Raw genomic sequence first — 22,996 nt, forward strand, 5'->3', positions numbered from 1 at the left:
GATGCTTCCATTGTCATGTGCCGAGCCATATGAAGAAGAATTGCCTGCATTACCAGAAGCTTCTAACAGCAGGATCCGCGTCAAGTGGCTCAGCAACAGCTTCAACAATATTGAGGAGCTTGATGAACAACATACTACAGGGACAACCTCAGTAGTCATCCAAGAGGTTGAAGCTCAGTAGTCATCCAAGAGGTTGAAGCTCAGCAGAAGGGGGAGCCTCGTCAGTTTCCCAATATGTTTCAATTTTATGGACAGGTTTGTGGTTAGAAGGTCCTTATCTAGGCAGACTCAGGGAGTTCTGAGGACATCATCTCCACCAAAGCAGCTCAAAAGGCTCAGTTGCCTCTTATGCCAACGGAACCAATGACCTTGAATGGTGCATTTCTAGGGCATCAGATAGAGAGCAGCATGCGGCGTCCGTACAGCCATTCAAGCAGCCCTGCACAATCTATCATCGTAGGTCAAAAAACGCAAAGTTGACTTTTTGGTCAAAAGCCAACGCGTTGACCTTTTGGTCAACGTAGACTTTTTTGACCAGCTCGGTCAACGGTTGGTGTTGACCAACTGACCAATTTCAACAGTCGGCGTTGACCAAGTCGGCCAGGCTGACCTATCAGCCTATAAAAGGGCCCTCATTCTTCATCCACTCCTCAGGCCTTCAAGCCTTTAGAGCAGTTTAGTCAGGCCTCCCGTAGCAGACCAGCAGGGTAGCCTCATCCTCTTCAGGGATCTAGTGTGGATTCCCTCCTCTAGGTAGTCTAGTCTTCCAGTTTTGCAGTGAGGGTTTCAACCCCTTCATACAGCTGTATTCAGCCGTTCATTATTCCGTTGTATCTATTTTCCTCTTTGGAGGTCCACTACATTCTCTCCCTCTGATTCTCTCACTCACATCCACAGCATCACTTTGTGTATTGAGTGCATCATTTTGCAGTTGCAGTTAGTATTGAGCAGGATGGAGAGTGAGGATAGTCTATCTCCTGCTACAGGCATCTAGAGCGCTGGTCTTATCCCTTGTACCCTTGATTTTGAGGAGAAGGATAGTAAATGCCCCTATGCAGGATCACAAAAAAGCAGCACTGCACTGGTGATCGTGAGCTTGAGAATTGGAAACCTCTGATACAAGAGAGTACACCCCCCCCAAGTTCCAAAATTGCTTAGGGTTCCCTTTGATTCCCAGGAGCTATCATATTCCCACGTGCCTAACCGATTAGATGGCTAGAGGGCTATAACATGAATTACTACTTTGACCGGTTCTAGAGGGAGAAAAACAGGCACGTCTGAGCCCTGGTTGAACTATAGGCGGGGGGATCAGGTGAATCTCAGGAATTGAAACACCATAAAGGCCATGGATTTATGGCTGCCAACTGAGCAGTTAGCAGTCTTCTAGTTTAGGCTAATAAGCCCAGACCAGTTTTGCTTGCTGACTGGTTTTGGGGTGTTGATATGTATGATGATCAAGATTTTAATAAAGTTGGTGCAAGAATACTTTGCTTAATGCTCAACGTACAGCTTCCATATTATATAAGAGAGAATTTTCATTTGCCTCTCATGGGTAATGTGTAAAGCTTCTTTTTATACAGGATTTGAATATCGGTGGAAGCATCGTATCTGCTGCTATTGCGGAAACTACTGGCACACCCAGATCAAAGCTAAGGGAAATGTACAATACTATGGGAGACCTTGGTATGTTAAGAATCAGAAGTGAATTGAGCTACAATACTTTATGAATGTGCATTTGACTCGCTACATCTGTCTCATTGTGCAATATCTCTTTTATGCCAGGGGATGTTGCCCAAGCATGTCGGCAAACTCAATCCCTATTGATTGCACCACGGTCTGTGTCCATCCAGCAAGTCTATTCAACTCTATTGCAAATAAGGTAGGGATATGTAGTGCACAATCAGCTACACTAACGATTTCAAATTTTGGCAATGAAATCTTTGCAGCATCTTAGATCTGATGCTTTCTTGTTCATGTCAGTAAGTTTTGGACTTGCAGCACTGTAAACAAGTCTGATTGTACATCTCTTTGTACCTTATCATCAGTGGATCATATTAAGTCTTACAGCTAACTCGTAATTCCGGATGTTTTCTTTGGTGCTCTGTGAAGCGCAGCAATCGAAGAAATTTTTTAAAGGCGTTGCTTCTGAAATAGTATCCAGAAGAAAAAGTTTGAAAGAGGGGCTGCATGCCTTTTAATTAATTTGTGATTTTTTATGTCATAGTAAGGAGACAGGAACTGGGAGCAGTAATCGGAAAAAGGGTTTAATACTTGGCCTGCTGCGGGCATGCAGAGAGAAAGAAATGAAATATATTGTTAGAACTCTGGTAATGTCTGCAACTTCTGTCTCCCCTATATCATGCTGATTTTCTTTTCTCTAAGAAAACCAGCTGATGTGCGCCATTTGATCCAGTGACTTTTAGATGTCTCACCTGAACTAGCTTGCATTCTCATTGCTTAGCTTTTTGAATTAAAAATAGCTGCATGTGCAAGTTGGATGAGGCATTGCTGATTTCCAGCTGCCTTCTTTAGAATGCTCTATTTGCTGCTTTGGAAATTGAGAACCTCTCTATTGTAGGTGCAAAGATTCATGAGAAAGTGTTAAATGCTGTGTAAAGCACTGTTAATATACAATACTGATGCTAGAAAGGAAATCACAATTTGCGTCGACTAGCAAACATTGTCAACATAGTAAGGAAGCATGGAATTAGTTGAGGTTGGACCTTCACCTTTCTTTTTTCTTCCTTTTTGTTAAAATTCATTCTTTCAACCCAAAATCATTACCACTTCAAAGAGTCTGCATATATCTGACTAGGACGGCGAGGAGATCTGAATGAACTGGGACATGTTTCTAGAGATGTATGTACATCTAAAAACAGTTACGGGATATATAAACACCAAATTTTGTATGATATGCACAGTGATCACATCTTGCTGGAAGCTAGTTTACTAGGAGTATCCAAAGGAGCTATTATATGGAATAGTGATGACATTAATGTGCTGCTTTGTAGAATCCTCACTCCTGGTGTGATATACCTCCAAGGACGTGGACAAGTTCCATGCATAGTATTTGAGGAATCAGGAATTGCTACTTCTAGCTCCTATGGGCAGCTAGCTCTTCAAATGTGCCAAGCTGTGATGCAGTATAGGATATTTCAAGCCAGACTCTGTCCCGGAGAGGGTACATCCTCATCTTTGATGGGCTGTCCTCTAGTCAAAATCAAAGTTTGAGATCATCTGTTGGGACTCTTGAAATGTGACCAAGCAGCAGTGTGCGAAGAATGGCATGTCAGCTCCAATTTTTGGGTATATCATTATAGACCAATAGCTTTAAAAACAATATTGAGTGGTTTTAACATATGCTACTTTCAGTGCTACGACTCATGCATTTTGTCAATTGATAGTGGAGATGTAAGATGTGCGGCCTATGTGTTTCGTGTCCATCTACCTGACCTGGTCATGCAAATGAAAAAAGAGCTGTGGTCCTTGTGAAGCTTTCACTTGTGCTGAATCCATGGACCCTTGTGTTGTACTGCATCTGTGGAAAGTTTTGTCCTCCCATAATTGGTGTGTGAAAGTTAGATGGCTGTGCTGCATCCCATAATTTTAACTTGTTCCAAGGGAGACTGAATTGGCCTCCTCCTTGAATCATCAGCCCCCACGTTGAAAGAGGAAAAAGAAGATGTCACTATCTTATGAGCTGCAGTATACATGTGATGAAAGGTGCTTCTTGAGGCTCATTTGGAGCAAGATAAAGCCAACACCTTGGGTTGGTTTTCTTGATGTGTGCACGTGTATCCTAGCAAACCCTACGAAACTTTCCTGCATATCTACGTGGCCTTGAATTTTGAGGGAGCCTTCTTAAAATTGTTGGTGCACTTATGGTAGGTGCACAAATCTCAATACCATAGCACCACAAAGAGTCTACCAGAGAAGCAAAAGTCCAGCTTTATTGGCAATGAATGGAGAATTCTAGTATCAAATGTGAACAGCGCTGGAAATTAAATGCGGTAAGTGCCCTGTCTTGTTCTAAACTTGAGTAGTAACGCATAAGCATCTTTGCAGTAATAAACAGTGAAAGGAAACAATAAGTGTAAATTGGAAGGAAAGGAAAAGAGAAAAAGTAAGTGAAGGTGAAGGAATATCGGAAAAGGTACATGAGTGAAAGAGAGCAGAAAGAAAGAAAGAAAGAAAGTTTATTAAAGTCTTCGGAAGACCAATGGGTCTATGAGACTATGAAAATCCTGATACAACGAGCTGTGGTAGTGGAGCTACTAAATGAGCATCCATACTAATCCAAAATGCAAAATGCAAAAAAATGCAAAAATGCAGAATGGCAGTACTAAGTCCTAAGTCCTAAGTACAACATAGCCATGTCGATGGTCGACTATATATCAATCTCAGCATCATCATCATCCCCAGCAACAGCAAGATATCAGGATGGATGAGGCAGTGGAGGCATGAAGTCGGCAATAGAGTGCTGTCGGCCACTCAGAGGTGCGGTCCTGGCACGTCTCCTGGTCGTAGCTCTGCATCTAACTAGGGCTACTATGACCCCCGTCGGTCGGGCTCCGACTCTAAACAAGGAGGGGATGTCTCCAAGTGTGATCTGTGTGTCGACCCTCTGTCTGAGCTATCGGTTCACGGGCTCCGGGTCACGGTCATGTCGAGGCCTCGTCTCGTTGGGGTCCATGTGATCTAGTTGAAAGAACTCCGTGATAGAGCTCTGAGAGGGATCAACCGAGGAAGAAGTCTGCTCCTGTCTCCGTGCTCGGAGTATCCTCTCGCGGTGTCTAAGTGCCTCATGAATGAAACCTGCCAAACACCGCTGGTCTGGGTAGGAGAGGAAATGGACTAAAATCCCATAACTATCTCTGAAGAGGCAGTGGAAACGTCCTTGGATCTCATAGTACACAGGACACCTGAAGATGAAATGCTCCTCTGTCTCAACCTCCTGTATGTCACATAGTGTGCATATGCGCCGCTCCCTGGGTAGTCGCTCTGCTCTGCCGCTCTCGATGCGAAGTCTGTGTGAAGAGACGCGGAACTGCCCAAGAGAGATCCTCATCGAGTGGGGTAGGTGAATCTGTGTGTATCCTGGTGGGTCAATGAAACCCTCGGCTGTGGTATGTAAGAAGTGATCTCTGTAGAAGCTAAGCTTCACTGGGAGTTCACTCGGTTCCAACCAGGTCCGAAAAGTGTGTAGTTGTAGTAGATCCTCACGGATAACCTGGTGAGTGGATCCTGAAAGTGTGAGCGGAAGCACTGCCTCTCTAGCTTGGCCAACGAGGCATACCCTCTACTTAGGCATGCTTGCATCGCGGGTCCCATAGTGAAGCTCGGTCCGGAGAAGATAACCCCAAGATAAGTGTATGATGAAACTATCTCAACAGATGACCCCGCAAATGTGAACTGCACCTGACGCATGATGGCTCGAGATGTATTGAAGATCATGACCTTGGTTTTACCCAGGTTGACCTTCAAATCATGAGACTCACAAAATGACTGTAGTGTGTCTAGGTGTCTCTGAAGCCCCTCTGCTGAGGAAGACAAGAGAGCCACGTCATCTGCATAGAGCAAAATCTGGATCAGCGTGCCTGCAAGAGAGCAACCTACACCCCCCTGTGTCTGCATCACTGTCTCAAGCTCGTCAATGTAGAGGCCAAACAAGGTAGGCGACAAAGAACACTCTTGTTTGACCCCGATGGTACTCATGATCTCGTCTGTCCATCCGGATCCTGCTCGAACTCTGCCAGAAACTCTTGTAAAGTGCCATGATAGCCCAAATGATCTTCTGGTCATAACCCAAGTTCTGTAGACGCCGTATGAGGTGGGCTCTCGGGACCGTGTCAAATGCCTTGCGAAAATCCACAAAGCAATAATAAACCCTCTGCTGTCCTGCTGCTCTGAGTCCTCGACACCCTGCAAGTCTGCTAACCTCGGAGTCAAGTACTGATGCATAAATCTTGGACATGACATGTCCAATCATAATGGTCCTGTAGTTCTCCGGGCTCATGGGATCCCCTGCCTTGTGGATGGGTGAGATAGTGTTAATGGTCCAAGTGTGTGGAAATCCCAAACATCATTTCATTAAAAAGCTTTGCCAAGATCGGGGCTAGGAGGTTAATCCCATATGCAATGAACTCAGTGCATAGTCCCTCATGATCCTTCGCTCGGCCATTATGAAGTTTCATTACAGCATCCTTTACCCCTCCTCTAGTGAAGAGGGTGCGGGATGTGGGACGAGGCATGTGTGAGAGGCTAGGGACTGGCTGATTTGGGATGTCATAAAGTGTGCGTGCATAATCAAACCAGATCTGGGTGTCAGTGAGTGGCAGAGGGGACCGTCCTTCTAGAAATCTCCGCCAGAAGTCATTAGAGTTGTCACTAAACAAAATGTTCAGTAGCTCCTCCTCGTTTCGATGAACGAAGTCTAGTTTCTTCCTCCGTACCAGTCTACGGTATTCACGTAGCGTATCTGGTGCGCTCGGAAGACTGTTTTTGGTTTCGAATCTGATTTGACGGTGTAAGGCCTTACACTCATCATCGTACCAACTATTACAGGGTACGGTTCCAGGGGGTGGTGGGCGGGTGGAGCGGGTGGTGTGGGGAAAAGCGTGAATGGCAGCCTCGTGTAGTGAGCGGGTGACAAGGGCAGCACGATCCTCTAAAAGGGGTATGAAGTCAATGTAAGCGAGAAGTATGTACAGACGGCAAGAGTAAGAAGGTGAGTGATCCCGATCAAAGTGTATATCGTGGTAAGTGGAGTAAGCACTGAGTGGGGTGAAAGGTGCTGTGCGAAGTGAGGTGGAGATGCGAAAGAAAAGGTATGTATGATCAGCCCCTGGGGGGAGAGGTGATACAGTGAAGTCAATAATGCGAGATGTGAAGACAGGGGATTTCATGATGTAATCAACAACACTGGAGCCCCCCCCATGTGGAAAGCATGTGAAACCACCTGAAGCGGGCCATCTATCAAGACCATTATAGATAATGAGATCATGTATCCTACCTAGGTCTAATAGGGCCTGCCCATAGGATGAGAATGGACCTCGCCTGTCAGTCGAAACCCGTAGCATACCTGCCTCCTCAAGGTCAACATCTACCAGTAGAGTGGAATGATCTCTGAAATCAAGAAGTGGTACCTGACGGGCCCTTGTCCTTGTGTTGAAGTCCCCCACTAGAAGGACTTCTCCGCGGCTAGAAAAGTCAACGATGGACTAATAAAGGGCAGCAAATGGGGATGTCTCATCATCACCTCGAATATCTCTGGCAAAGTGGGAGGTCTCCGGGGGGAAGTAGCAAACTGCGACAAACAGATCCTGGCTGTCCATGTGTTGTATCCGGATCCAAAGAAATCTGGAACGTGTATCTCTCTGCTCTACTGAAATGATCCCCCGAAGTGTGGATCTGAAAAGGACCGCAACTCCACCTGAACCTCGAACTCCTCCTGTACCCCTTGTCTCATCTCTGTAGGCAGACTCCCATGTATATCCGCTGACTATTGGAAGAGGGCGTTCTGGACTCTGATGTGTCTCTGTATAGAAGACTATGTCGTGGCCTGTATAGGATTCCGAGAAGTTCCCTGGTTCTGACCATAAGGTACCATTACAGTTCGAAATGGTGCAGGATAGGGTCTCGGATATCTGAGTCTCATAGACCATGCTTCCCTATGTAGGGGAGGGGGCATGTGTGTGTATGTGTGGTGGATGAGCCATTAAATAAAAGTAGGGAAGAGTGCCTATTTTGGCAAAAGTAATATAAATGTGGTGTCATACAAGTGACAAAGAGAGCCTCCATCTTTAGAGAGAGATACCTAACAAAAGACAAAAGCTTTAGGATAAAAGACAAAAAAACATTTAGGACCTCCACAAGCAAACAAAAACCTTAAAACCTAAACACATTAGAAGCCTTTAAACTTCCACTAACCCACATTTAAGCCTCATACTAACCATAATTTGCAAGGTCAAATTGACCAAATGAACTAACTTCAAAACTATGGCCCTGATTAGCAACTCACTAACCAAGTCATCCCTTAGGACCCTTGCAGGACCAAAAAGACGTAGGATGCTTTGGTCAACATGATCAAACTTCATCAAAATGGCCTTTGATTGTCTACTAAGAGTTTAAATTAACTCCATTGTAAAAGGATCCGTCATCATTATGGTTAATTCAGGCTAATCATCGGCCTAGTTTTTATAGGGTAGGTTGCACGTTTGGTAGACCTTTGAAGGATTTGGGTTCTGATGTATTAACACAGTATTGTTTTGACGTTTTTGTGTGCAATGGAATGTCCCCAAAGCACTTCAACAAGCAAGTCACTGAAGCACTTTATGAGGCTTGGACCGTTTGTTTAGGGTCCACTTGACCTAGGGTCAGAGGGATGGACATATTCATAGAAATTATGATGAGATAAGGTCTGGTGTAAGGTGGTGCACGGTTACAGATGGGGTTTATTGTTCCAACTCATATTGTTTCTTCTTTCATGATATTCATCGTTCCCATACATATTGCACCATTGGGGACCATTTCAAAACTTAAGGAAAATGCTTGTCTTTTTGGTTGTATGGGATCGCGGGTTGTCATGGACTATTAATTCAACAAAGCAAAGAAAGGTTAAGTTTTCCTTCTCACGTTATTTTCTCCCATCAGCTGAGACATGCTTGCCGGAGATGTTGAAGCCCCAATGGATACCCTGGAATGATAGCTCAATTATTATGTATCTGGATGATATCAATGGGTGCTAGTGTTACTAGTATACTCATTGGTATCAAAACTTGAGCCAAAGAATATAGGATGGTATGCCTTTCAATTGGGCAACCTGGTAGGTTTAGGACATCCATCACAGTATGCGACACAAAAGGGTGACTAGATAACACAAGTTTCTTTCAAACAACATACTTCTTTAATAGGAATAAACATAATCAAAGGTAGCGATTGTGTTTTGGTTAATTGGTAGGAGATTTTGAAGGAACATGCTGGAAAGAGGGAGACAGAGAGGGTAGGCTAGGGAGAGAGGAAGTGATACTCAAAAGGAGACATAATGAAATGGAAATGAAATGACTAGAGCAATGAACAAAAATGAGAGTACTCACATGTAGACCAAAGAGCTTGCAGCTTGATACTTGATTGATTTGACACTAGACAAGTACAACTCTTATATAAGAGCACACACACACATATGAACACCTATGCATATGGGATGACTCCCAATATGACACATGGCATCCATAGGACTCAATAGACTATAAAACACCTACTAGACACCTAGTACACTCATTTTTGACTCACTTTGGAATGGAACCAAGAACATAACATGACAATGATAGTCTAAGGTGAGGGACTATTGGAATGCAACCAAGAACAGAACATGACAATGATGGTCATCAAACTGTGCACCCTATGTAACTCAGAGGCTAAAGTATGAGCGTGTTCAGAGGTTGATCCAAGCACTCTCATGGCTTGAAACTCAACATGCTCAGAGGCTCAAAGTTATAGCATGGCTACATGACCAGCTCATAGGTGACGATAGGTCTAGAAATACACCAACATCCTGGAACCCGGCCAGGCCTGATAACAAGACCTATCAAAGCTAATACATGGCTCCCATAATACATCCCCCTCTAAACCTATCAAAGCCAATACATGGCTCCCACAGTACATCCCCTTCTGGCTCCAGGGGCTAATGAGAGACATGGAGCCACACACCAAAACAAAATAGGAAAATACATCTTTTTAGGAGGACTATCCAAGGCAGAGAACCTTTGAGTCAACACACATGATTTATTTGCATTCATTTTAGGGGACAACCTAGGGCAGAGTACCCTTGACTCAAACAAGAAAGTAGTAAAGATATATTTCATTCATTTTATGCATAGCAAGGGCAGAGAACCCATGTGCCCGAAGTAGCTGCGGCACAAAAGTGTGCACATCTTGCTCGTCGATGATGTGTCGAAGATGCTCATGTCAAGGATGCCTCGGAAGATGTGTCGATGAAGACCATAAGAGCAGCTACCAAGGGAGATCACGTCATGACTCTCAATGTGCCGATCAGAGAGTCACTGAATGCGTAGAAGAGGCTCAAAAAAATGAGCGAAAATGTACTGTAGGAGATGACGAGGTGTGAAAAGAGTATTTTTGTGGATTTGTATGTGAGAGCATATTTTTATACTATGGTCTACACCCACTGTTGGGTGCTGGTGACATCAGTGGGGATGTCATAGTAGCTAGTCCCTGCTATGCATGATGGAGTTTATGGTTTTCAACCTTGTGAGTGACTGTCATGGGATTGAAACTGCACTATGTTGTGTTTTTAGAGGATGAGTTTGGTAATGTTCCTGGATTCATCTAGGTATATGTGAAAAGAGTATTCCCCGCTGTCGGAAGCCTCAAGTCAATGTACCAGAGTGTCAGTACAGTTGAAATGACTTGTGAGTAAGCTCGGGAAGCTCAAATCACTGGTGGAGGTCACGGGAGTCCAAATCTGAGCAAAAAATTGCCAAAAAGTAGCCTAAAACTGCTCGGATTCGTCTTTTGACAAGTTGTACGGACTCCTGGCATTGTTGCGCATCCGCCTGTAGAGGTCCGTACGGACGTTTGAACAAAAAATCAGAATTTTTTTTATTTCTCGAAATGGTGCAAGACAAGGTTGTTTATGTTTGGGCAGTGCCAAAATGTCAAAAAACGTCAAAATTGGACCTCATAAGGTCAAAAAACAGCCGTTGGACTGCTCCAAAACAAGTTTTTGGCGACCAACTGACGAGGAATGTCCGCCAATGCTGAGGGAGAACCATGAACTGATACGGGAGTGAGCTGAACTCACAAATGAGGACCAGGAGCAATCACTAGGACACCGGAGTACTTGATGGCGAGGCTAAGGGAAGGGAGGCTCTACCTTAGAGTAGAGGGGAGCTTTCATTTGTGGGCTTCTCTCATTGTCTAGATAGAGCAAGAAGGAGGGGAAGGTAGGAAGGGAGGCTCTGATACCATATGAAGGAACATGGTGGAAAGAGGGAGAGAGAGAGGGTAGGCTAGGGAGAGAGGAAGTGATACTCAAAAGGAGACATAATGAAATGGAAATGAAATGACTAGAGCAATGAACAAAAATGAGAGTACTCACATGTAGACCAAAGAGCTTGTAGCTTGATACTTGATTGATTTGACACTAGACAAGTACAGCTCTTATATAAGAGCACACACACACATATGAACACCTATGCATATGGGATAACTCCCAATATGACACGTGGCATCCATAGGACTCACTAGACTATAAAACACCTACTAGACACCTAGTACACTCATTTTTGACTCACTTTGGCTTCATATTCCAACAGATTCACAGTTTTTTAGCTGTCTAGAATATGGTTTTCATGATCACTGAGCCATCTTTGCCATTCACTGTAGGGGTATACACAAAATAATAAAAATATACACTATCATGTTGCCCTTTCTTGCTTGGGCAATCATTTTAATGAAGCATTATTGTTCTTCAACAATGCACACATAGTGGTCATGCAATTTTAATTCTCATTTAGTCTTTTTTGGCTCTCAAAGCTTTAGAGTACACGTTTCTATTTCCAAAAATTTGAGTATGTGACAACTGTAAATATTGATGATTCCTGGTTTTTATGCTTTGGTGCCTCCAGGTTCAGAATATGAGGATTGGGGCAATGATGAGAAGTGTTTTACCGGCACTTGCTCAAGCCATTGTATTACACAATTCTTCAAAAATTGAGAGAAATGAGCAGTTGAAAACAGATCTTCAAGTAAGCAGCTCATTTTTCACCTTTTTCTGTGTACGTACTATATGTAGCTTATGGAAGAGCACATTGCAGAATAATGGTGGATAAACCCTTGGTCTGTGCTAAATATCAAATCAGATGCATGTGTGATTGTATGTACATGGGCTGCTATAGTGCAATTCCATCTGTTTATTTAAGAAACTGGATATATGTGCCCAATGTGTCTTACTTGGTGCTTTCATACCCTTAAGAGATGTCTTGCATAAGGTCTTCTCCTTAAGTTCGAGCTGTACTTCTTTTGGAAAATCGACTGGCTAGCAGGGATGAGCTCCATCAAGCAAGAGGCCAAATATAGTTGTTAGGAACCTTTTCAGCCCCCCCCCCCCCCCCCCCCCCCCGGAAAAAGTAATATATTTGATTTAAAACAACAAAGTACCAAAGTACAGTCATTACATTAGAGGTGGTAGAGCTAACTCCATCCTAAACCTCTCAAAGCATGCTCATGAAGCAGGTGATGAAGGTCTATCCCAATCCTCACGAAAGGTCAATGGAGAACAAAAAAAAGCTGCTCCACAAAGATGGTTGAGGAAGCTAAGGAGCTATGACATGATGCCTTGCCCCATTAGGTCACACCGGAAGCCACTTCCTCCAGTATGGTGTGCCAGAAACCATTCAAGGGAGCAAATAATGACAACCAGATTTCCTCATGCCTGTAGTACACGCGCCAGAAATTATTTTGAGGGATCAAACAACATACTCAAATGAGATCCATTGAAACACTTGGCAGGGAAAAGATGGCCGAAATCCATTTTTCGAATTATCCTGCACTGGATGTTGGTAGAAGAGGGGACCACCAACCCTACAAGCAGAGCGCGGCCTAGTGGCGTCACTGTTCTTCCCTCGTCCCGCAAACCATCTCTCTGTGCGTGCATACCAGCACCTCTGGACTCCCCTTGCTGCAAGTGCCATAGAAGAGGACAGTGCTAGCCATGGTATCCTGCTACGCCCGGAGGTGTAATCCCCATACTCCCTGACTCAGTACAGATACGTAATGGCCTAAAATGCAACATCTAGCTGTAATGGGGGTGACCCAAACTCCGCCCGAATGATCTGGTGAGGAACGGATGGCTTACCACGGATCATCCGCGATAACATGAGAACGTGTAGCCGCTCCACCTTGGCCCACTCTGTATCCGACAAGTCTGGCCCCCAGCATGGACTGCCATACATCCCTACTGGGCGGACCAAGGAGTCAAAAAGCAACCCTTTGGTCCGTGGATCCTGAAAGTGAGAGCGGAAGCACTGCCTAGTCTAGCCAATGAAGCATATTCTCAGCTCAGGCGTGCATGCATCGCGGGTCTCATAGTGAAGATGGGTCCGGAAAAGACAACCCCAAGATAAGCGTATGATGAAACTACCTCAACAAGGGACCCATCAAATGCGAATTGCTCCTCGTGCATGATGGCTCGAGATGTATTGAAGATCGTAACCTTGGTTTTACCCAAGTTGACTTTCAAATCATGAGACTCACAAAAGGACTGTAGTGCGTCAAGGTGTCTCTGGAGCCCCTCTGCTGAGGAAGACAAGAGAGCCACGTCATTTGCGTAAAGAAATATCCGGATCAGCGTGCCCGCGAGAGGGCAACCTACCCCCCCTGTGTCTGCATCACTGTCTCGAGCTCATCAATGTAGAGGCCAAACAACGTAGGTGATAATGGACACCCTTGTTTGACCCCGATAGTGCTCATGATCTCGTTTGTCCATCCAATGTCCGGACTCTGTTTGAAACTCGCTCACAACCCAAATGATCTCCTGGTCGTAACCCAAATCCTGTAGGCGTCGTATGCGGCGGGCTCTCAGAACGGCGTCAAATGCCTTGCGAAAATCCACAAAGCAACAGTAAACCCTCTGCTTCCGTGCCTCGCCTCCTCGATGATATATCTGAGTACGAGAATGTGGTCCATGGTCCCATGATCCCGCCTAAAACCGGCCTGTTCTGCTGCTCTAAGACCTCGACACTCCGCAAATTTGCTAACCTCAGAATCAAGTACTGATGCATAAATCTTGGACATGACATGTCCAATCATAATGGTCCTATAGTTCTCCGGGATCATGGGATCCCCTGCCTTGTGAATGGGTGAGATAGTGTTAATGGTCCAGATGCGTGGAAACCCGAAGCAAACAGCTTCATTAAATAGCTTTGCTAAGATCGGGGCTAGGAGGTTAATCCCATATGCAATGAACTTAGTGCATAGTCCCTCATGATCCTTCGCTCGTCCATTATGAAGTTTCATTACGGCATCCTTTATCCCCTACCTAGTGAAGAGGGTGCAAGATGTGGGGCATGGCATATGTGATAGATTAGGGGCTAACTGATTTGTGATATTATAGAGCGTGCGTGCATAATCAGACCACACCTGAGTGTCAGTGAGTGGTGAGGGGGACCGTCCCTCTAGAAATCTCCGCCAAAAGTCCTTAGAGTTGTTACTAAACAGAATGTTCAGTAGCTCCTCCTTGTTTTGGCGCACAAAGTCAAGTTTCTTCTTGCGTACCAGTCGACGGTACTCACGTAGCGTCTCTGGTTCGCTCGAAAGGCTGTTTTTGGTTTTGAATCTAAGCTGACGGCGTAAAGCCTTACACTCATTATCGTACCAGCTATTACAGGGTACTGTCCCAGGTGGTGGTGGGCGGGTGGTGTGGGGGAAGGTGTGAAGAGCAGCCTCGTGTAGTGAGCGTGTGACTAGGGCAGCACGATCCTCTAATAGGGGTATAAAGTCAATGTATGCAAGAAGTATGTACAGACGGCCAGAGTAAGTAGGTGAGTGATTGCGATCAAAGCGTATATCATGGTAGGTGGAGTAAGAACTCAATGGGGTAGAAAGTGCTGTGTGGTGGGGGGTAGAAATGCTATAGAAAAGATAGGTATGATCAGCCTCTGGAGGGAGAGGTGCTACGGTAAAGTCAGTGATGCGAGATGTGAAGGCAAGGGATCCCATGATGTAGTCCACAACACTGAAGCCTCCCCCATGTGGAAAGCACGTGAAGCCACCTAATGCGGGCCATCTGTCAAGACCATTATAAATAATGAGATCATGCATCTTGCCAAGGTCTAATAGGGCCTGCCCATAGGATGTGAACGGTCCTCATCTGTCGGTCGAAACTCGTAGCATACCTGCCTCCTTAAGGTCAATGTCTGGCAGTAGAGTGGAATCATCCTTGAAGTCGAGGAGTGGTGCCCGACGAGCGCCTGTCCTCACATTGAAGTCCCCAACTAGGAGGACTTCTTCGCGGCTAGAGAAGTCAACAATGGACTGATAAAGAGCAGCAAATGGGGATGTCTCATCCTCCCCTCGAATATCTCTAGCAAAGTGGGAGGTCTCGGGGGGAAAGTAGCAAACTGGAATAAATAGATCCTGGATATCCATGTGCCAAATCTGGATCCAGAGAAACTTGGAGTGTGGATCTCTCTGCTTCACCAAAAGTGTGGATCTGTAAAGGACCGCGACTGCTCCTGAGTCTTGACCCTCGAACCCCTCCTGTATCCCTTGTCTCATCTCTGTAGGTAGACTCCCATGTATACCCGCTGACTACTGGTAGTGGGCGCTCTGGACTTTGATGTGTCTCTATATAAAATACTATGTCGTGACCTGTATAGGATTCCGAGAAGTTCCTTGGTTCTGACCATAAGGTACCATTACAATTCCAGATGGTAAAGGATAGGGTCTCGGATGTCTGAGTCTCATAGACCCGGCCTCCCTATTTAGGAGGAGAGGTGGGTGCCTGACGGGGGCGTGTAAGGAGTCGTCCATCTCATACTACTGCCCAGTTTCCCTCCTTGCGGGCCTGATCCTGCTGCTGCAACAGAAAGTGCCTCTCCTCAACCTGCAGTGGAGTGAGGTCCTCATCCATGGAGATCGTTGGCTGGTCTCGTAAGGCTGACCTATGACGTAAAGCCGAAAGTCATGCCTAGGCGTCATGGAACCATATGATAAGAGGCTACTTTCGGTTGGGGTCCCTCCCTACCCGCCATGCTCTCTCAATCATGTGCTTAATCGCCCCTAGAGTAGTGGTCACGAAGGCCGTCGCACCTGCCATCAGTGTAGCCTCAGTGCGAGGAATTCCACGTACTCTGATGTTGAGAGTCTTGCTGGCTCTCTGCTGTTGCTCCAGGAGGGTAGCCGAAACGGTTACCCTTGCAGGTTCCCGTTTGGCTATGTCGACCCATCTGGACGTCTCCTTGATGGCAGATTGCATGCTCACAATCTGTGCCTCCACAATTGGGGTGCTCCCTGGGACTGTACGTATAGCAGTGACCCCTTGTCAAAGTTGCGAGACTTTTACCCATTCCAGAATGGAAATGTGCTCATATACTGAAGGATTTTATCATTGGATTTCTTGTTATTGCGAAAGGCTTGAATAGCATATATGTCTTTGTTGGTAGGCTTACAAGAGCTGCTCACTTTATTCCAACCAAAACCCAATGTTCAGATTCAATGATTGCATCTCAATTTATGGAACATGTCTTCAAATTGCATGGACTGCCACAAGAAATTGTTAGTCATCGTGATGCCAAGTTTATGGGACATTTTTGGCAAGAATTGTTCAAATCTATGGGTACACTACTCACTCCTAGCACATGTGACCACCCTCAGACAGAGGGTGAGACTGAGAGAGAGAGAGTAGATGGTTGGAGACGTACCTTAGGCCTGTCCACTATAGTTCTAGGGATTTCCTAGAGTCATGCCATCCTTGCCTAGGTACTTTTGCGGTGGGAGGGCGTTGAGGGCCTCCAAGAGCTCCTCATCTGTGAATGAGTCATCCACACCTATTTGCTCATGCTCTGGGAGACTACTAAGGGAGTGTGTACCCACATTGAAGCTCGGGCTGCAAGAACTTTTAGGGACTCCTCTTACTAAAACAGCTGGCAATAGAAAGACGTGCAGATCTGAGTGGATGTGACCGGTCTGTCACGTAAATGTTGAGGCTGGGTCCTTTCTGACTGTGGGTCAGTGGTCTAGGAGACCTGCTTGGTCACCCTATCCCCTTGCTAGACCTAGCATGCCCTGGAGGAGTGGTAAGAAAACTTCTATGTGCAAATTGTAAGCTAGGGTAAGCAAGGAAGCAAAGGAGGTGGAAGCACGGAAGCAAAGGAGGTGGAGCAAAAAGTCTGTACTGCTGTAATGATTGCTGCAATTAAAGAACTAGTACAAAGTACACTCAATTTGATGAAACTCTAGGATAGGGTGTCCTAGTAGTACGTAGTGTACTAACTGGTACATGTACTAACTGTACCATATGTCCTAATTGCCTGAATCTCGGCCTACAAGGCACATACCAAGGAATGAGTGGCACCTATGGATAGCCCATAGAATGGCCTACAAAACCCCCTCCATGGTATGGGCTGAAGTATCCTGGACACGTCTCAGAATACCTGAAGAACTAATGTCATGGTTGCACATGTTCATCCTGTTAGCAACCTATGATTATACAGAGCATAACAGATCAAGTTACAAAAGGTACTAAGTTCAAGGCTCGCCAGAAAGCTTCATACTTAGGGCTTTCGTAAAGAGATCTGCCAAGTTGTCTTCAGTGAGAACATAAGACAATTGAATATCACTTGTTGACAATCTCTCTCTGACATAGTGATAATGAACCTCAAATGCTTTGTGCGGGCATGGAAAGCTGGATTCCGTGCAACAGCCAAAGCACTCTGACTATCAGTGAAGATGATAGTAGGAGCTGTTTGACATACATGAAGATCTGCAAGTAACTTTTGGAGCCAAACACACTCCATTGTAGCTGTAAAAGTTGCTTTGTACTCAGCCTCATAACTAGAAGTAGCAACTGTAGTCTGTTTCTTGCTGAATCGAGAGATGCATGAAGTACCAAGCATGAAATAGGTTGTTGGCAATGAAACTCCTCCAGATGGCCTTGGGTGACCACACGTGCAGCCATGAACTGACGAACAGCAAGAAGAGGCTGCCAAACAGTTGGCAATGAGTTGTAGTTCTTGGGGTGGCTGGAAATAGCTAAGGGGAGAGGCCCTGAACTGCTCTGATACCATTGTAAGCTAGGGCAAGCAAGGAAGCAAAGGACGTGGAAGCAAGGGAGCAAAAATCCATACTGCTGTAATGATTGCTGCGATGAAAAAACTAGTACAAAGTACACCCAATATGATGAAACCCTAGGACAGGGTGTCCAAGTAGTACCTAGTGTACTAACTACGGCAAGCAAGAAAGCAAAGGAGGTGGAAGCAATGGAGCAAAAATCCATATTGCTATAATGATTGTTGCAATGAAAGAACAACGTAAAGGGTGGTAGGATCCACTTAATTACAGCATACACAGTAAATAGACAAGTAAATATGCACCACAAAACAAATCACAGGGGAGCTAGAACGCTCCTACTCGGAAACAAGGACACCGATTGGCCCCAAACTTTGGCACCCCTTGCGGTATTTATTTAACATTCATTTGAAGCCAAGCGGCTGATTACAAAGGTCTCTGGGAAGCTGCACCACAGGCAAACCAACGCCCGCAGACTCCCCGTCCAGCCCACCTTGTAATTCCCTGCTCAACTTCAAACGGTGAATGGCATCCAATCACTAGACAATCCTGTATCCTCAGCCAACCAAAGCATGCAACAAAGACCCCAATAGCATCCACTGTCTGAACCACTCCTGCAATCGCACATCCAAGTGCCCAACCAGCCAAACACGGCTGAACAACTGCAAGACAAAGCCCTCAACAGCTAAACTCTGGTGCAATCAAACAACCAAACACTTCCCATCGAGTTGCTTCAATCTATAGCCTCCCTGGCCACTGCCCAACAACCTAAATCAACCCTTCTTCGCGAGGAAAGAAACCCAAACGTAATAACTAGCCAGCAACCAATCAGGGAACAGCAAAAACAGGCAAAAACAATCCTTCTTCTACCCGGAATCCACAGAAGAAAGGTCACCTTGGCTGGAAAACCCTAGATCCTGTGGAGATAAGCTGATTCCGCCTTGGCACAGCCTAGAAGCAGCCTAGAATAGGACACCCACACCTGGAAAGATACCAAAACCAGCCACAACACCCAGAAAGCTCTAGAAATCAGGTCGAAATCTCCTGCAGAGTCTGAAAGCCTGAAAAAGCAAGTCGCATTTCACCAAGAGCAGCCTGGTCAAGTCAAGAACTCCTGGAACAGCCCTAGAACCAATCGTAGGCACCTGGAATAGCCTGATCCCAAAAGCAAATCGCAAACTGGAATAGACATCCTGGCAGAAATCGCCACCTGCAATAGGCTCTTGGATCAATTGTGATTTGCTCTGGCAGGCCCTGGATCACCTAGAACTGGCCCCTGGGTAAAAATGAATTTTCCTGGCAGGCTCTGGATCAACTAGAACTGGCCCCTGGGTAAAAACGAATTTCCTTGGGAGGCCCTGGAACCTCCTGGTAAAAAGTGATTTGACTCTAGCAGCACTTGGCAAGCTCTGGCAGCTCCAAACTGATGATCTGGCTCCTTTGGAAATGATTTGGCCAATTGAATCTAAAAGAAGGGCTCCCCTCCCTTTTAAAGCCCTATGCTCTAAAAAGCAGTGTTAAAAAAAAATAAAAAATGTGCACCACTCTTTTGGCCCCCCTGTTGCACACTTTGGCCCTAGGAATTAATTGCCTAGTAACTGGGCGCACATTCACTATTTCCAAGGGCCCACTAGGGAATTTTAATTCCCCAAGTCCTGCCCCATGGCCGGACCCTCGCGCCGCAGAGGCTCAAGGTAGTCACATGCAAATTACGGGAGTCGCAAATCAAAAGTCCCATAATTTCACGTCCTCGTGACAGACCCCCCTCTTGAAAGAAGGCAAACATTCTCGATTTCTTGCAAAAGAAAACCAAGTGGAGACACAACAATGTTTGTTAGGCAAAAGACAAGTAAACATTCCACATACATGCATACATGCACTCACAAACAATATGCTGCTCACGATGTGCGATCCACCTCACGTATGGCCATCCCTAAGGACCCACTGCCAGTGGTACATCATGAGCATATGTAAACACTTAATACATGCACATAGATACTCAGACTGTACTTCCTAGGGATAGTTCATGCATGCTTTACCCACCTATGGCCATCTCTTCAGACCCACACTAGTGGTATATCATGAACATCCGAAGTACCTGAGATATCAAATCCAAATTTGAGTGGACAGCCAACCACGCCGCCAACAGATCACCAACAGTGCATATACGATGTGTAGAGCTGCAGATAACAAATACGTATAGCATTGCAAACCAAGCGACTAGTACACCCACCGTGACTAGTACACCACATACATCGCGGCCAACGATGCATGACGTAGACCACTTCCAGGAATTGCGCATCTGGAACCAAGGTCTAGGGGAATCCATTCTCTTTTTGTCGAAACCACGTGACAAAAAAGAGCATTCCCATTTTGTCGAATCCTCATGACAAGAATAACATGCATATTTTACCGAAACCTCATGGCAAAAATAGCATTCTTATTTTTGTCGAAACCTCATGACAAAAATAGCAATTTCATTTTGCTGAAACCTCATGACAAAAGAGCATATTAAAGTAGCAGGGAAAACACCATCTTGCAAACCGTATACATCATCTAGAATCGGATGCCAAAAAGAGTGGCAAACTCTGCCGTACAAAATTCTTTTTACAAGTACGTGTATACCGCGCTATACAAAACCAGCCGTAAACAACCCACTGTGGAATTAGGAACTCTTGCCCTTTGGAACATTCCGTGGCTCATCCGTGTGACTAGCCAGCTCCTTCCTCTTACGGTTGGGACAATCTATGGACCGATGTCCCTTCTCTTTGCAAATAAAACATTTGCCAGCTTTATATAAAGCGCGTCGTTCCTCTAGAGACAAGCGATTACGTTCATCCTTTTGACGATTAGCTTTTCTATCAGACTTATCCCCACAAGATCCATTCTTAGATTTTTGCTTCTGTCCACCTTTGAACTGAGAAGTCCTCCCTTGCATCAAAGCATATGCCGTGCTAGCATTCTCGATAAGTTGAGACATATTGGAGACTTTAGTCTTTGTGCAGTAGTCTCTCAACTCCTTAGGCAGTCCGCAACAATATTTCTCAACCTGCTCAGTGAAGGAACAATCCGGTAGGAGCTAACAGGCAACAAAGCCGCCCAAAACTTGCTGTTATACTCCTCCAAATTATGGCAATTATTGGAATTCAGCTTGTGCCAAGCAGTCATGATATCTACTTCAAAAGTCGTGGTAAGTCATGCGGCTAAAAACACCTGCTTGAAACCTACCCACGTGTTTGGTGTGGTGTTTTGCATAACCATAGTGGTCCACCACTGAAGTGCATTCCCCTTTAGGAAACTTGCAGCCTGGCGTACTTTGGATGACTCTGTAAAATTCCCTCCAGTGTAGGCTGCATCGAACTACTGTAAAAAGGTCAAAGCCTTAAGTTTGTCCTGCACTCGACTAAATGTCTCAAATTTCATGGCTGCACCTACCTCTTTAAAGTCCTTCAACTTCCCTTGAGGTGCCAAATCGTCATAAACAGGTGCCTGGGCAAACTGGACAGCAGCACTCACTCTATCCCCCACACAACCAGCAATAGGAAAAGCTGTACTATCCAGACCAGCACCCGAATTTTACATATTTCCCAAAGCAAGGTTACTTGTTGCTGCATTAGGCATACCTGTTTGCATCCCTGGGGCTGCTCCAACATTGGCATACATCATGTTCTGTCCCATGGGCTGTAAACTAGGCTGAAACCCAACTGTTTGACTAGTAGGCATACCCAAAAATTGGGCTTGTGGGCTGACCATAGCCTGAAACATTGAAGCACCACCAAAATAACCTAGCTGAACCGGGTTTGCCAAAACTCCTTGCTGTCCGGAAACCATGGAATGAAAATTATTACCTTGAGTCGGCCCCGGAATCCTATTAGACTGTCGCTGACCATAGGGAATTTGAGAGGGCTGATCCTGAAAAGTGACATGTGGTCGCTTGTTAGCTTCAAGATCCCTATCCCCATCATCAGGCTTCCTTTTCTTTGGCTGCACATCTGAGTTCATCATCTTCTGGAAGCGAGGATCCTGTGTTAACTACGTGAAAGCACTCATGAAACTTTGCATTTGTGCCTTGAATAGTTCCACATCCTCCTCATTTGTCCGATCATCCTGATGCTATGCAACATGCCAGGTCTCCTCTTCTGCACCTTGGTCACCACTAAGAGATTGAGACATCTGCTCTTCCTCCTTAGTAAGACTCACGGATCTCTCCCTATGTGACATATTTACTGAATGGTATGCTGTCTTCTTCACCTAGTCTGCTGGATGTGCACCAAGCCAACCACAGGCTCCCCTCTTGAAGAAGTTAGCTGGATCCTGGCAATGGAACCACTGAAACCAGCCTTAACAACGTAAAGGGTGGTAGGATCCACTTAATTACAGCATACAGAATAAATAGACAAGTAAATATGCACCACAAAACAAATCACAAGGGAGCTAGAACGCTTCTACTCAGAAACAAGGATACCGATTGCCCCAAACGTTGGCGCCCCTTGCGGTATTTATTTAACATTCATTTGAAGCCAAGCGGCTGATTACAAAGGTCTCTGGGAAGGTGCACCACAGGCAAACCAACGCCCGCAGACTCCCCGTCCAGCCCACCCTGTAATTCCCTGCTCAACTTCAAACAGTGAACGGCATCCAATCACTAGACAATCCAGTATCCTCAGCCAACAAAAGCATGCAACAAAGACCCCAGTAGCATCCACTGTCTGAACCACTCTTGCAATCGCACATCCAAGTGCCCAACCAGCCAAACACGGCTGAACAATAGCAAGACAAAGCCCTCAACAGCTGAACTCTGGTGCAATCAAACAACCAAACACTTCCCAGTGAGTTGCTTCAATCTATAGCCTCCCTGGCCACTGTCCAACAACATAAATCAACCTTTCTTCGCGAGGAAAGAAACCCAAACGTAATAACAAGCTAGCAACCAATCAGGGAATGGCAAAAACAAGAAAAAACAAGCCTTCTTCTACCCGAAATCCACAGAAGAAAGGTCACCCTAGCTGGGAAACCCTAGATCCTGTGGAGATAAGTTGATTCCGCCCTGGCACAGCTCAGAAGCAACCTAGAATAGAACACCCACACTTGGAAAGATACCAAAACCAGCCACAACACCCAAAAATCAGGTCGAAATCTCATGCAGAGCCTGAAATCTTGAAAAAGCAAGTTGCATTTCACCCAAAGC

The 22,996-nt window shown here is 45.4% G+C and overlaps 1 protein-coding gene across 1 annotated transcript in view; it reads left to right on the top strand.

Moving 5' to 3' along the window:
- Positions 1-22,996, top strand: part of LIG6 (DNA LIGASE 6) — a 146,310-nt gene that overhangs the window by 32,282 nt on the left and 91,032 nt on the right. Inside the window, exons 5-8 of the mRNA XM_087384541.1 lie at positions 1,581-1,683; positions 1,783-1,879; positions 2,225-2,327; positions 11,649-11,768. Of these exons, the coding sequence (XP_087240667.1) occupies positions 1,581-1,683; positions 1,783-1,879; positions 2,225-2,327; positions 11,649-11,768 (423 nt within the window). The remainder of the gene's footprint in view (positions 1-1,580; positions 1,684-1,782; positions 1,880-2,224; positions 2,328-11,648; positions 11,769-22,996) is intronic.

The sequence above is a fragment of the Dipteris shenzhenensis genome, chromosome 14 (genome assembly GCF_047967505.1).
Source record: "Dipteris shenzhenensis isolate YYH24624 ecotype China chromosome 14, Dip_SZ_1.0, whole genome shotgun sequence".
Taxonomy (NCBI): Eukaryota; Viridiplantae; Streptophyta; class Polypodiopsida; order Gleicheniales; family Dipteridaceae; genus Dipteris; species Dipteris shenzhenensis.